This window comes from Bombina bombina, chromosome 6 (genome assembly GCF_027579735.1).
Source record: "Bombina bombina isolate aBomBom1 chromosome 6, aBomBom1.pri, whole genome shotgun sequence".
Lineage (NCBI taxonomy): Eukaryota > Metazoa > Chordata > Amphibia > Anura > Bombinatoridae > Bombina > Bombina bombina.
In genome coordinates, this window is record NC_069504.1 from 969,606,960 (window position 1) to 969,622,462 (window position 15,503).

Consider the following 15,503-nt stretch of genomic DNA (forward strand, 5'->3'; position numbering starts at 1 on the left):
AGTATATCAGTCTGATCCCGCCAAGTAAAGTCAGTCCAGCCCCGAAATACCAGGCAATTCTCCTCTGAACAAAGAACATGACAACCCCCAGACTATTGTTTCGGCCTCCTATGGGCCTCGTCAGTGAGGTACAGCCACATTCCTCTAAGCATACTGGGCAAGGAGTCCATGTCTGGTTTCCCCCATCACCCATAAGGAGACCTCCCTAGGGTCATATTAATTTGCATATGAAGAGAAAAGAACTCTACCAGGAACAAACAACAGCTCATCAGCTATTTCTATGGCAATTTACCACCGAGAAGCAGCCTCTTTTAGACCAGTGCGCTTCTCACAGAGGAAAACTTTCCTGTAGTATATCAATCTGATCCTGCCAAGTAAAGTCAGTCCAGCACCGAAATACCAGGCAATTCTCCTCTAAACAAGGAACATGACAACACCACTATATGTACCCTTCATACACAACTATGTGGATGCGAGTTATAGTACAAGAAAATGTCATAAACATGATAATAGTACCTGTTTTTTTATTGCCATTTCAACACAGGGCATAATATATGTTTTAACAATATTAGTGTAATAAAACACTCCTCACATGGATATGTATGACAATTACATGGTAAATACTGTAGAGAACAAGGTTTATGGTGAACTATAATAATATTTATTTATTTGTTGGCTTCTTGGATGAGGGAGCTGATGGGCCTGTAGTTAATTGCCTTGTTCTCCTTGTTCTAGCAGATTCTGGTGTTTCTGCTGGTGTGCTGGCTACAGATGATAGGCTGGAGGCAGTGTCCTGCTGGTGTGTAAAGTGCTTATCCAACACACCCAAAAGTTGATTTTGTTCTCTCCATCTATTGTCCATATGCATCTGCATATCAGACAGAATTTGCATCATCTGTGACTGGTTTTGAACACTTGCACTTAACAATGCTGCAATGTCCCTCTGCAGCTCTATGCTATGTCTATGAAACCTCTCTTGGTCTCTGAAGAACATCTTTTGGCCTCTTTGTAAGCTCTCAGTGCTTCTGATGAGCCGCCTCTGGAGTGTAATGTATTCCTCACCCAGGGGAGAATACAATGCATCCACAGGCTGTTGACCAACAGCGATGGCAGTTGTTTGATGACCACAATGTTGGAGAAGAGGTGATGCTGGTGTATGTTCTTCTGGTGTTTGAAGTGGAGGTGTAGCTGTATCTTCTGGTGCTTGAGGGGCAGGTGCAGCTGTATCTTCTGGTGCTTGAGGGGCAGGTGCAGCTGTATCTTCTGCTGCTTGAGGGGCAGGTTGCACCTGCCCCTCAAGCAGCTGTATCTTCTGCTTCTTGAGGGGCAGGTGCAGCTGTATCTTCTGCTGCTTGAGGGGCAGGTGCAACTGTTGCTTCTGCTGCTTGAGGGGCAGCTGTAGTTTCTGCTGGATTTCCATCTGCAGATGTTGGAGCTCGTCCCAGGGAAGAAGATGGTGGATCTTGTCCCAGTGAATAAGATGGTGGAGCTCTCATAGATGATTGGCATTCCCACTGATGACCAGTGTGTGACCGCTCAGCCTCTACAATAGGCACATCCTGTGACATAGTCTGTGGGTAATATCCATGACTGACATGAGACTGTGATTGTGTTGTGGGGGGTGTAAATACATATAACTTTTGTGCCTATCTTGGCTCCCCCTCAAAACCGAAGGGAAGATATTTCTCTGGCCAGGAATGTTGCCAGGGGTCATATGGCAATGTTGGTGGCATCACTCCCGGGTCCTCAACTGAAGCCATCCAACCATGCTCATGCCTGGGAGCACACTGTTTGTGCGGTTGTCTGAAGACTGGTGGTGGCTGTGGTGGTGGCATGGCTGTATCCTTGTGACAGGAGATTCTGTGGAGGAGTTAAAGGATGAGAGGGATTAGTGCAGTCAGATATATGTCCATGTGGGCATACAATGTACATTGATACATGCTAGGGCCTATACTGATTCACATGTCAAACTCTATAACATGCATGTGCACATTGTGAGTTGGTCTATGAGGAATTTGAATATGAGCAGTAAACAGGGATGTGTTTCATACAATAGTTATGTGTACATGTCAATGATGAAATAATGTGTTCTTTAAGTGACACTATGGTCACACAATTTACTTTAGCTTGATCTAGGCACAGAACCTGCTTTATTGAGCTACATTTATTGGGATGGCTATAGTGTCCATTTAATGAAAACTCTACATGTGGCTTGTGGCCTGTGTTACTCTGAGACATGTTAGTATTGCAATATCTCACCTCACATCATGAATTGCATTGTGTTATGTAGCAGTAATGTCAAGTATAATTGAAGATGTTTTTGTTACTACTCCAAATACCATGCTCCTCATCATATACATGAATGTGTGATATTAAAGGATGTTGTTTTGCAATACAGTTAAGATAGGGTTTGCAGGCTAAACACTCGCTCTTCTATGGAGCATAGACATAACGTTCATAATATTCTAGAAAGGATGGATGTCCCTGATATGCCCCTGGATGTGTACCTTGACTGTGAATTGCGGTGCTGAGAGACCTGTGGTGTGAGATATGTTCAGTGTTCACCCTGGGATATGTTCCCTCTCGCAACTCTTGTACAGACTAGGTGACAGACAGTGTGGGTCTGAAACAATCCTGTGTTTACACTGAGTGAATAAACACCTCCCACTGCAGATTTGCCTCTATATATATAGAGAAAAGAAATCAGACGCAGAAACTTCCGTCTCCCATGTGTCCTAGCAGTCTTAGAAATACTATAAAAGTAAACAATTGGTCTAAAAAGGGGGAGGGGGAATGCTACTCTACAGAGAACACCTGTGTGTTCAGCTGAACACAAATGTGTTCTCTGTAGAGTAGCGCTCCCCCTTTTTAGACCAATCGTTTACTTGTATAGTATTTTTAAGACTGTTAGGACATGCACAGGTTAGGCTATGATTACGGGATATTCCCGAAATGCGTAAGCCGTTGTGCTGCGCTTCTCACAGATTTTTGTATTGGTGGATTGGTATACTTTTAAACATGTTAACATAAATGCTAATTTTTATCATCAAGAGTGTGTCATTATCCTTTAATTGCACTTGTTGTTTTGCAATTACATATAATACAGGTGTGTGGGATGTTACTCACTAGCATGATCTACCGTGGTTGCAACCCCATAGTCATGAGCCCCTGGAAGTCCACAGACTGCTGTGATACTCAGGGACCTGGGTATCATCACCTGCCAGGTGTTGTACTCCATTCCCAGGGCTACCCCACCTCCTGTTCCCTTCTGATGGACAGCTTCCTGCCCTATCTTCTCTTTGACCCTTTTTTTCAGGCCCTCTACAGTCCTCCTCTGCCGGGCCATGCTGTTGATGGCATCCTCTACTGCCATCCATGCAGTCCTTCTCTTTTTGGCACTGCCTTTGCCCTTCTCCTGCCCAAAGAGGTCACTGTAGTTGTCCATGATGGCCGGGACTAGGGCAACATTTTCATAAAATGAGAAGTTGGGATATCTCAGCCTCTCATCCTCCATGGCCACTTGGCTTCCTCCCTGTGATGTCCTGGCAGTGTGGGTTTCTCCCTATCCTCTCCATCCTCCCCTTTCTTTCCCCATGTGCACCCTCTGTCCCTCTCCTGGTTATGCCTGGTATCTGGGGCTCTCTAGCATATCTCCTCCCATCATCCCTTCTTGCTCTCCCTCTCCCCACTCCACTTACTCCCTGTCGGGGGGCCCACTGCTCATTTTGTCCTCTCCTATCCTCCTCTCCCTGTCACTCCTCTCCTCCCCTCTCCCCTCCTCCCTACCTCTCCCTGTCATCCTCACACTAATCACACTACACACACTCTCACTAACTCCCAGTTCAGTCACACACAATCACACCCAAACACTCAGCCTATCACACTGTAAAAATAAAATAAAATATGTAGGGTGTTATAAAAAAAAGTGTGGTGTATTTGTATATGTATGTATACAATGTGTACAATATGTTAGAAAATGTGTAAGTAAGTGTACAAGTTTACTCAATCCACCAATGCGACCTAACTAACTATTTATTCTGTTTGAGAATCTCTCTCTACTCTCACTAATCCTCCACTCCTGGGCCATGTGTTGTAGCTCAACGAACAATCCAAACACACGCAAGAAAATGGCGGCTAAGCATGGGTTTAAGTACGTGTTGCATTTTTAGTTTAATTCCAATTTCGTTTTTACGTGTGTTATCCTTATTTGCATAACACTACTCTTTATTGACACTTTAGGTGGACATAATACTGGCGTAAGTTGCTTGAGACGACAGAAATGTGTATTTGCGCATATTTCTGAAGATCGCCAGTTTGTACTACTTACGCAAGTCTAGCATCTGACTGCGCCGTATATGTAAACCCCGATGTGCGAGGGGAAATTACGGGCAGCTCTGGTTTCAGAAGTTACGCTGAAGCCTGCGCCGTATATGTAATCTCACCCATTGAATTCAACAGCCAAAGGCATTTGGTAGACACCGAAGATCGACCGGTAACCAATATCAGATAAACATTATCTGACAAACAAGATCGCACTGCCCATGACAATGACAACTGAACTGCACTAAATAAAAAATGACACTGAACATGCCTGTCATGAGATGCAGAACACAGTATGGTATGTACAACTCGATTTTATTGAGAAACATAGGATTAGCAGACTGATCATATTACATCCAGCTTAGTTACTGTGACACAGGTTGAACCGGCACTAGGCCACACCCCTTCCGGTGACATCACACTCTCACTCTCATCACATCTCCCCCCTTTTCAAAGAACAAAACACATTTTTTTTTTAAATACAACAGATAACAATGTATAGAAGAGCACATGTATATAACAAAAATACAATCCTGTCTTGGACATTAGGGTAGACTACCCTAGTCCACATTGACCATGGGATTATTCTGCCCCTTCTTCTGGTCATTGCTCTAACTACAATGCTAATCTCGGTAGCGGGCCGGAAGTTTCACAACCCTTCCACTTTATGTAATTTTACAAGAACCATCTTACCGATACAGTGGTAGGTAATTGAGAGTCCAATGAAGGCACCAAAGTATCCCCCCTGTGGTCTTGCTGCGGGGAAGGTACCCCTCTTATGATAGTGGATCCCACCGGCTGTAGCTCAGAAGCATCCACTCCCAAACCCTCAGGTAGTGGCTAAAGTTGTCTTCTATTTCAGCATGTGACAGTCCCTCCCTCAGTAAGGACTACATATGACCTTGGTTCTGGGGAGTGTCCTATTACAGTGGCTGGTGTCTTCCATTTATTTTCATCATCCAGTTTAATTCTGACACTCTGGCCTACATTCAGCTCCTGCAAAGGCCTCACAGAGTGCCTTCTGTCATAAAAGAAGAATTAGCTACGTTTGCCTTTTCATCCCTCCTTAGGACCTCCTCCCGCGGAATGGGGGGCTGACTTAAACTCACCCACAGAAGGTTGTTTGTGTGGATCTGTCATCCTAGCATCAGCTGTGCCAGGCTATAACCCTTTGCTTGAATAGGAGTTGACCTATAAGCTAGTTGAGCTAGGTAGGGCTCAGATTGCTTTAAAATGAACTTAGTGGTTTGAACTGCCCTCTCGGCCATTCCATTGGCCTGTGGATAATGCGGACTTGAAGAAGAATTATTGAAGTTGTATTCACTGCTGAAGGAACTGAACTCCATGGAAGCAAACTGCATCCCGTTATCACTTACTAGCTCCCTCGGTATACCCCACCAGGCGAACAAACTTTTAAGGCGAGTGATGACAGCCAGACTAGTAGTTTCACTCAGGGGTGTGATCTCAAGGTACCTGGAATAGTAGTCGATCACAACCAAGTATTTATTCCCATAGAGTTCACATAGATCTGCAACAATCTTCTGCCAAGGGTCTGCAGGCAGTGGGGTGGAAATGAAGGGCTCTCTACTCTGAGTAGGTCGGCATTCCCTGCAATGTCGGTACTGTTACCAGGCCACCAAAACATCAGAGCTGCCCTTTCTCTGCTCTTTGTGATGCCCAAGTGGCCCTCATGAATTCTGCTTAGCATTTCCTGCCGCATGCTGATAGGTATGACAATGTGGTCTTGAAACAGCACCAAACCTTCCAGCTCTGAGAGCTGTGCCCTCTCTGACTGGTAATGGCTCAACGACATCCAGGCTGCCCGGCTCTTGGGCCAACCTCCCTTTATATACTTTATTACGTCCTGAAGATCTGTGTCAAGATGTGTCTCCCTTCTTATCTGGTCTAACTTCCTCAAAGAGATGGATTTAGATGCCAGAACTGAATCCACGTACACTTTAACATCTGACTCAGTCAAAGACTCTTCAGCAGAAGCCAGTGGGAGCCTAGAAAGTGTATCTGCCACTACCAGTTGTTTCCCCGGCACATGCACTGCCTGAATATTGAACTTGAGCAGCCTCATCAGAAGTCTCTGACATATTAGGGGTGTCTTGTCAATATCATAGGAATTAATTAGAGAAACCAATGGTTTATGGTCGGTTTCCAAATTTCTTCAGAGCCACTAGATAACGTTGGAAGCGCTCAAAGGCCCAAACTGCAGCTAAACATTCTTTCTCAATTTGGGCATATTTTGATTCTGCTGACGTCAGTGTACGGGAGCAGTAAGCGATGGGCTGTAGTTTATTCTCATTTAACTGCAGGAGTGCGGCTCCTAACCCATAACTGCTTGCATCAGCACTAACCACAGTCTTTTTTTGAAGTGTCATAGAACCCCAGCACCATCATGGATCCCAACATGGACTTGACCCATACAAAGGCCTCTTCTTGTGGTGATCCCCAGACCCATGCAACATATTTTTTCAACAATTTGGTGATGGGGTGTAACACTGAGGACAAGTCTGGTATTAACTTGCCCACATAATTCACAAGGCCCAATATTTGTCTCAGCTCATGTACGTCTGAAGGACTTTTCATTTGCTCAATAGCAAGGACTTTACTAGAGTCCGGCTTAATACCATCTCTACTAATGATATGTCCAAAGTAACATAATTCAGATTTTTAAAATTAAATTTTTCTTTATTCAATTTCAGCCCAGACTTTTTGATGGTCTGCAGCACACAGCTCAACTGCTGATCATGTTCTGCCAGAGTGGACCCATACACCAGGATATCATTGTGATATCTCAGGAGGGAACTAATTTCTCTTTGAAAAATTTCAGGGGCAGAGGATATCACAAAGGGGAGTATGCAAAAGAAAAACTGACCTACCGGTATAATGAAGGTAGTCAGTTTGTGGGTTCTCAGGTCTAGAGGTATCTAACAGAATCTGCTGGAATCATCAAGTGTAGAAAAGAATTTTGCCCCAGACAATTTCAGAGTTATGCCTTCAAGTGTCGGCAGCACTTATCTCTCCTTTTTTACTGCCTCATTCAGACATTTTAAATCTATGCAGATGTGTACCTTCCCATTCTTCTTTGCAACTGCCACAAAGGAGCACACCAGTCAATAGCTTCAGCCACATCTTCAATAACTCCCATGTTCTTCATTCGCAGAAGTTCCTTCTCCACCTGAGGCATGAGTGGGAATGGAATCCAACGAGGAGTAGTAATACTGTATGGAACTACATCAACTTTAAGTGATATTTGGACTGGCTAACAGTTTAACAGGCCCAATTCGGCAAACATGTCTTCCGTAATCTAATTTACTCTGGCGACGAGGCCCAGTCTACAGGCTGCTTTCCGGCTCAATATGTTGTTAACACACTGCCCTCTGATTACATGTACCCACATGGTGAATTTGTTCTGCTTATACTCACAGCTAGCGATACATTTTCCAGCACAATCAATGCGGCCTCCAGGACTGTGAACTTTTGTTGTGACTTGTTCAAGCTGGGGTTGGCAAGGCAGTTTCATAAATGCTGCAAGGGACATGACTATAATGTCTGCTCCTGTGTCAATCTTAAAGGCAACCTTGGCTCTAATCACTGTGAGGGTAACCCGCCAATCTTTGTCTGATCCAGACTGTTCTACAACAGACCCTACAAAGGACACCTCTTGGGTTTCTTGCTCACTGTCAACCTGCATCTCTTTAATAGACTCAGTTTTACACACCACTTCAAAATGGCCCATCCGGTAACACTTTCCTGCATCTCTTGTCTCTAGCAGGGCATATAACATTTGCTTCATGGGTACGGTTACACCACGTGCAACGAGTCTGCTGCACCCACCCACTACTGGGCCTTTATGCTGCGCTCGGTCTACTGCTCATACTTTGCCTGTCACCTGCAACTCTCCTGAACTGCTGCCCTTCATCTACAATACTCTCAGACCTCATATCAGCACTTTGCTTCTTCACCAGTTCACTCTGGTAAGCCATCCTAATAGCCTCATCTAATGTCAATTCAGCCTCCAAATGTAACTTCAGTGAGACCTCAGCATCTGTAATTCCTATAACTATTCTGTCTCTGATTTGCTCTTCCTTAGCAGCTACAAACTCACAGAACTCTGCTAATTCATACAAGCTGCGCACAAATGACTCCAAATATTCCCCCACATGATGGGCGTGTTTGTGTAAACAGGCCATCTCATGAATCACATTTCTTTTAGGCACAAAAAGGGCACTGAGTTTTTTAATAACTATTTCAAATTCAAATTCTTCCCCTTCTTGAAATGTAAAAGAATTATACACTGGCTCCACATATTTCCCAATAGAGTACAGAAGAGAATTAACTTGTACTTCACAACTCTCCTTGTCCAGCTTGGAAGCAATCCTGAAGCGTGCAAACCGCTGTCGCCATGTGGGCTATGCTGCAGGCTGGGAGAAATCAAAAGGCTCAGGTGGAGTGAATTTCGACATTGTCATTAATCAGGAAATAGATGCGCAGGTGCGTACTTCTGACACCATGTCATGAGATGCAGGACACAGTATGGTAGGTACAACTTGATTTTATTGAGGAGCATAGGATTAACAGACTGTTCATATTACATCCAGCTTAGTTACTGCAATACAGGTTGAACTGGCACTAGGCCACGCCCCTTCCTGTGACATCACACTTCCACTCTCATCACAACACTGTCACCAGAAATTAAATGTAAAATCATTAAAAAATATATCTACAAGATATAGACAGTTGCAACATGCATAGTGAGAGGAGACTATCAGGAGAGGAGAGAATTCTGGACCAGCGGAATAAGGATGAGTGACCTGGCCAGTTGGTGAGAGCAGCTGAACAGACTAGAGAGATATTTTATTAATTCATGTATCGATTCAGTCTTTGGTGACCAACAGCCATTATCAGTCATTAACAGTGTCATTGTGGGGAAATGATGGTTTAATGTCATCAAGCTCATCTGTATTTGACTTTGTAATTGTTGTAATTGTTTTCATGAAGAAAAAAAATAACAACAGGTGATCAAGTTTTTTTTTATTACTTAAAATGAGAATTTCAGAAAGATTGAATTCAAAACCTTATTTTATATGCAGCAGATCTTCTGCAATGCAGTGCTCAAATGATGATATATACTATTCATATATAAAAACAATCTTTTTCTTACATGATTCAGATAGACCATGCAGTTTTACGCAACTTTCAAATTTACTCCTATTATATTTGTTCTCTTGGTATCTTTATTTGAAAAAGCAGGAATTTAACCGTTTGTGGTTGAGCACCCTGCTGAATGATTACTACATTTAGGGGCCTATTTAACAAGGTGCAGACGGACATGATCCGATATTGCGGATCATGTCTGCTGCACATCTATAGATGCAGTGGCGTCACTAGGGGGGTGCGGGCCGCACCTGAGTGACACCCTTCAGGGGGTGACACCAAAAAAAAAATTTTTTTTTTTACATTTTATTAAAATTCAAAGAAATACAATGTTGAGATGCATATATTATTTTATTAGAGGCTGGCATTTGTGAACATTAGTGGGACTGGGGAAGTTGTAGACACACAATTTTTTTGCCCCTTGAGCCAGTGCTGCAATTTCAACAAATAGTTTTCCCGGCTGCTTTTGCTTGTTTGTACTTTGCTCCTCCCCTGCCCAATTTCACTATGAATGTTGTGGGTGTGCCGTGGGGCTTGCAAAGTTGCGCTGCTAGCCTAAACCTGCCTGCCTATCTGTGCTCACTGCTCAGTGACATGCGGCCCAGGGCTGTGCACTGACAGACTTGGAACAGAGTCAGAGAGCAGAAAATTCATAGCCTAAACATTTTCTTCAGTGATTTATTTTAGAGTGCTCTGTTTATCTTTCATTTGATGTTCTGCTGAGCCAGGGAGCAGCTCTAGGCATGAGATTCATAATTAATGCAGCGCAGTTTTCATATTTTGTATGTGTGTGTCTGAGTTTTTGTGTGTCTCAGTGTTTTTGTGTGTGTGTTTTTGTGTGTGTGTCTGAGTGTGTTTCCGAGTGTTTGTGTGTGCATCTGAGTATGTTTTTAAGCGTGTCTGAGTGTTTGTATGTGTGTTTGCCTGTGTTTTTGTGTGTGTCTGCTTTCTGGGGGGGGTGACACCATGACTTACCACACCGGTTGACACCAACCCTAGTGACGCCACTAAATAAATGCAGACAGGGTACACTGTCTGCATTTATCATTGCACCAGCAGTTCTTGTGAACTTCTGGTGCAATGCCGCCCCTTGCAGATTGGCCGCTAGCAGGGGCTGTCAATCAACCAGATCGTATTGGATAGGGTTGATTTCTTGCGAGTTCTGTCCGCCTCATCAGAGCAGGTGGACAGGTTATGGAGCAGCGATCTTTAGAAACACAGGGCTTCAAGCTCTATATGGAGCTTGATAAATATGCCCCTTAGTTTTTTCAATCAAAGATAAAAAGAGAATGAATACAATTTGATAATAGGAGTAAATTAGAAAGTTGCTTAACATTGCATGCTCTATCTGAATCATGAAAGAAAAAAATGTGGGGTTGATATCACTTTAATGTTTCTCTAAGAAATCATAATTAGTTTATTCAAAGAACTGTGTGGCAAATGTCATGATTCAGAAGTGTGAAAGATGTGTGCTGCCTTATATTTAATCAGACAGATGAGTCTGGCACTATCAGACTTTTTGGTTTTAAGTAAAATGTATAAAATAGCAAAAGTAAACTACTTTTCTTTTCACTGAAAATGAATGGAATAGAATTACTTGGTCTATTTCATTTGATCCAGGTGATGAAAATGTTTTGCTCTCATTTTGTCCCACCTAAGCAGTAAATAACCACAATAGAATATATTATTCTGTAAGCAAAGAAAATTAGGTCATAAACTGTTTTCAATGTTTTTCCTGGACACTTTTCAAAATACTGTGAAACTATTTTGCAGCCAAGGATAACTCTGAGTTTAAAGCAGAAAACCGCAGGCACCAATAGATCTTACAAATCAGAAACTTTCAGTATTTTGACCCCAATTCCAAACCCAGAGCTTGTCGAGCAAAACATCATACGCACCAAGAGTGCTTTTTTGGCTTATGCCTCTAAGTCATTACAATCAATTTGAATAGCCATTGTTTGAATGAATAACTTTTCTTGAGCTGCTTACTACTTATATGATTTTTCTGGGTCACCATTTAGTTTTTTGCTGAAGAATAGGTAAACATATATTGACTTTCATGGGGTGTTTTAAAAATCTTTTTTGCAAACCTTTATGGAAAGTAATTATAATAAGACAATGTAAAATGACTGCATCATGAATAAAAATGATACAGTGTCATATAATACATAACCTAAGGGCACCTGGGATTAGAGATGAAGTATCAGACAGGCTACAACTCCAGCAAAAAAAGAGAGATTTATTTTTATTTATTTATTTACATATTTTTTTTAATTTATACCCACAACACATAAATATATTCACATACATTAACAGGCAACATAGGAAACTACATGGCCCATATCATACACAAACAAACATTTTTATTGCCTATGCACTTTATTTTTTATTTAAAAATACAAATTAGCTGGAGAGAGGTATTAGGGAGAAGAAGGATGAGCTGGGCATTGAAGTATTGAAAAAGAGGGAAAATATACTGTATGTTTTCAAAATATGATATAATGCTATATAATATGTATGTATGTATGTATGTGTGTATGTATGTGTGTATGTATGTATGTATTTATGTATGTGTGTATGTATGTGTGTATGTATGTATGTGTGTATGTATGTATAGTATGTATGTATGTATGTATGTATGTATGTGTGTATGTATGTATAGTATGTATGTATGTATGTATGTGTGTATAGTATGTATGTATGTATGTATGTATGTGTGTATGTATGTATGTATAGTATGTATGTATGTGTGTATGTATGTATAGTATGTATGTATGTATGTATGTATGTATGTATGTGTGTATGTATGTATGTATAGTATGTATGTATGTATGTGTGTATGTATGTATAGTATGTATGTATGTATGTATATATATATATATATATATATATATATATATATATATATATATATATACAGTATATAGTCAATTTAGTTACACACACATGGCTACACAGAAAATGCTCTGTGTATTAAGCCGTCAATTTTACTGGTTACTGAGAGCGTCCTTTCATACATATTTGAATATATGAAACATTTGTAATGATTATTGTTTTAATAAATTGTTGTACACTTACCTGAGTGTCCATCTTCCCAAAGAACAGAAGCTTTTGTTGGGTCCATAAATTCTGATATACTAAGAGTTAGGTTACAGCTCTTTAAAGCCTGAGTACCAGCCCCTAAATGGAAGGTGTTTACAACTATTAATCATGCTTCCCTATGTTTTCTACTTTGTCTTTGCAAAAGAAAGTTTATAGAGGCCAACAAAGTCTTAGACCTAGTCTAGTTGTATCTGTACTTGTGTTTGTGCAGGGACTAAGAAGTAGGAATGCACACCAAGGTACCCAATGTAACAGAGAGTATATGGTATATAATGTGCACGGTGTGTGTGAGGTATAGATTTCTACACAAGTGTATAAGAATGAAGACAAGTGTCATCGGTATGTAGATATGTATCAGTGTTTAATAAGTAAAGGTAAATGTTTCAGAACTGTTTTTGAAAAAAGGACCAATATTGGTTGCAATAGTTCATTCTAAAGGAAACAAACCAGTATTAACTGTCTCTGTATCAGATGTAAAAGACAGAGAATGGAATATTCTAATAATGTGAAATCTATAATATTAAGTTTTAACATCATGGTAAATCAAAAGGGTTCAACATACAGTATTTGTAACATTTTTGTAGATTACACTCCAATATTTAAACATTTTTTTACTTTCTAAAGAACCATTTGAATGATAGAATGAGTTTTAAAGGGATATGTTCTTTGCCATTACGATATCAATAAACAGGAATTCACACATCCCTAGAGTTAGGATGGCTGACACACACATAGGAATTTAAAAACTGAAAGCCCTAAATTGTATTAAAATAGATATTTTTAACAGTAATCATACTTGGTTCTGGAACATTTTAGGAGATGTGTTTGTGGAGCACTTTGTAATTTTATATCCAAGATCTCAGTGTGTAGATTTACATCTCCCACTTAGATCTCTCAAGATCTCATTGTGTAAAATGTATATCTCCCACTTAGATCTTATGTTCTTTTACCAAAATGGAAACAGGAATCTTGTACTTGTGTTTGAGACTCTTGAGACATGAGGTAAAAGGGTAAGGGATTTTCCCTTGGGGCATTTTAGTTAATTCTGGATTGGAAAGGGCTTGTACATTCCATTACATAGAAATATAATTTTCACTGGGAATTGATCAATAGAATTACATTTTTGGTCTAATGGCAGAAGTGGAGATAAAAAATGAAAAATCTGCATTTTTCTGTAAGTCACGCAATAATATTCTGTGGTACATGTTGAGGGATAGAAATAAGGTGATTATTATATGTAAGTCTCATACCTCTTTAAATTTATTCTTAGCTTATTCTGCAAACAAAGTGACATATTTTTGTGTGAGTCTTACTGATAGGATCACCATCATCTAACAACACCTGTACTCAAAACGGATTAAGTATTTATTTCAGTTACTTATTTATGTACATGAAAGTGTTATCTGAAGTAGGAAAACTATATTTTAATCCATAAAAATATAGCTTTTCATAATTTCAGGACATACAACCTTGTCAAATATTTAAATTGAAGGGTCATAACAAATTCCCTTATAACCATTTTCAAAATATTCTGTTTGCTGAAATGTTTCTTTATAAAGCTATTACTGTTTGAATTGTAACTTTTCTTGTTCATGCTAACCAATATGTTGGCAGACAGTCTAAAGGACTTCTACAGATTTTCCCAATCTTGTGGAACTCTCTGCCTCTTTCTACAAGACTCTCCCTTAGTTTCAAAAGTTTCAAGTGCTCCTTAAAGACTCTACTGTTCATGCTGAACCCCCTTAGCATGTGCGCCTAAGAGCCCAGCTGTTCTGTTGATCAACATCATGAGAACTGATTTAGAACAGCACAACTCTTGGTAAGGAAGTCTTGCCATTTGTCTCCCATTAATGCTACTTTGCTTATCATACCTTTATTCATAGCTCTGCGGAATCTGATAGCACTCTACAAATAACTGATAACATTTAAAAAACAACAATCTGCACGGATTTTAGAAAGTCATATGATTGCTTAAATATCTCTTTATAACTTACTGTTGTGAGTGGCAGTTTACTAATTACAAAGCCAGGGACAAAGCTGTAAGGCATCAGGTATGTTGCTATATTGTGTAATTTGATTGTGATAATATAATATAATGTTTTTAAACTAATTGGGTTGAATGACCATTTTCTTATGGTAAGTGGGTCACCTGATTATTTTTTCATTTACCAGAGTCAGCAATTGTTTTTTTTAAGTCATATGATCTCTTGGCTGACCTTGTGCCCTTTTTCCATTTTTCATTGAATAGGTTTAATAATCGATAAATGTCAAATCAAGAGACACAACATATTATACAAAGCCCCTTGAGGGAGCAATTTGATAAATTACAAGTGTCACCAAAAGGGAATTTTCAGGTCTTTTTAAAGTTGCTTTATACACATCAACGGACAGCAGGATTATCCAAGCGTTTGAATCTCTTAATTCTCATTTTAGTTTGATTTACAAAGGTTCTCAGTTAGTTTAGCAAAGGAAATTATAGTTTTGGATATTTGTAATGTGAGTTGATATTTTAGTTATATAATTAAAATTTTCCATTCAATACTAACAATATAGTATATCCCAAAAACTTTAGCTTGTGTTTTGATTTAGATTTTTAAAAGAATATATGTATTCAAAGTCTTCATCTTGTTTGAATTTGTTATATTATTAAGCATTGATCATTTCTAACAGACGCCTAGATTACGAGATTTTTTTCGCTATAGAGGGTACAAAACAAATGCAACAAAAGTAACGTTATTTCACCCTCCATAGCGCTGCCATTACAAGTTTCTGAAAACCCTTCTTGTGCTTGCGACATGGTAGTGATAAGCTCCATACCGCACAAAATCCAAGGGCTGAGAATACATGCTCCTGCACGCTTTCCCCCATAAACATCAATGGGGAAAGAGTGTTAGAAAAAACCCACCTGAAGCGCG

General features: G+C 40.1%; 1 protein-coding gene across 1 annotated transcript in view; it reads right to left on the reverse strand.

The window, feature by feature from the left end:
* Positions 1–507: 507 nt before the first annotated feature.
* The window catches only part of LOC128662395 (uncharacterized), a 137,598-nt gene continuing 122,602 nt past the window's right edge, over positions 508–15,503 (reverse strand). The window contains exons 2-3 of the mRNA XM_053716185.1: positions 1,331–1,860; positions 508–1,281 (exon numbers count right to left, since the gene is read on the reverse strand). Coding sequence (XP_053572160.1) covers positions 662–1,281; positions 1,331–1,568 — 858 coding nt within the window. The 5' untranslated portion in view covers positions 1,569–1,860 and the 3' untranslated portion in view covers positions 508–661. The remainder of the gene's footprint in view (positions 1,282–1,330; positions 1,861–15,503) is intronic.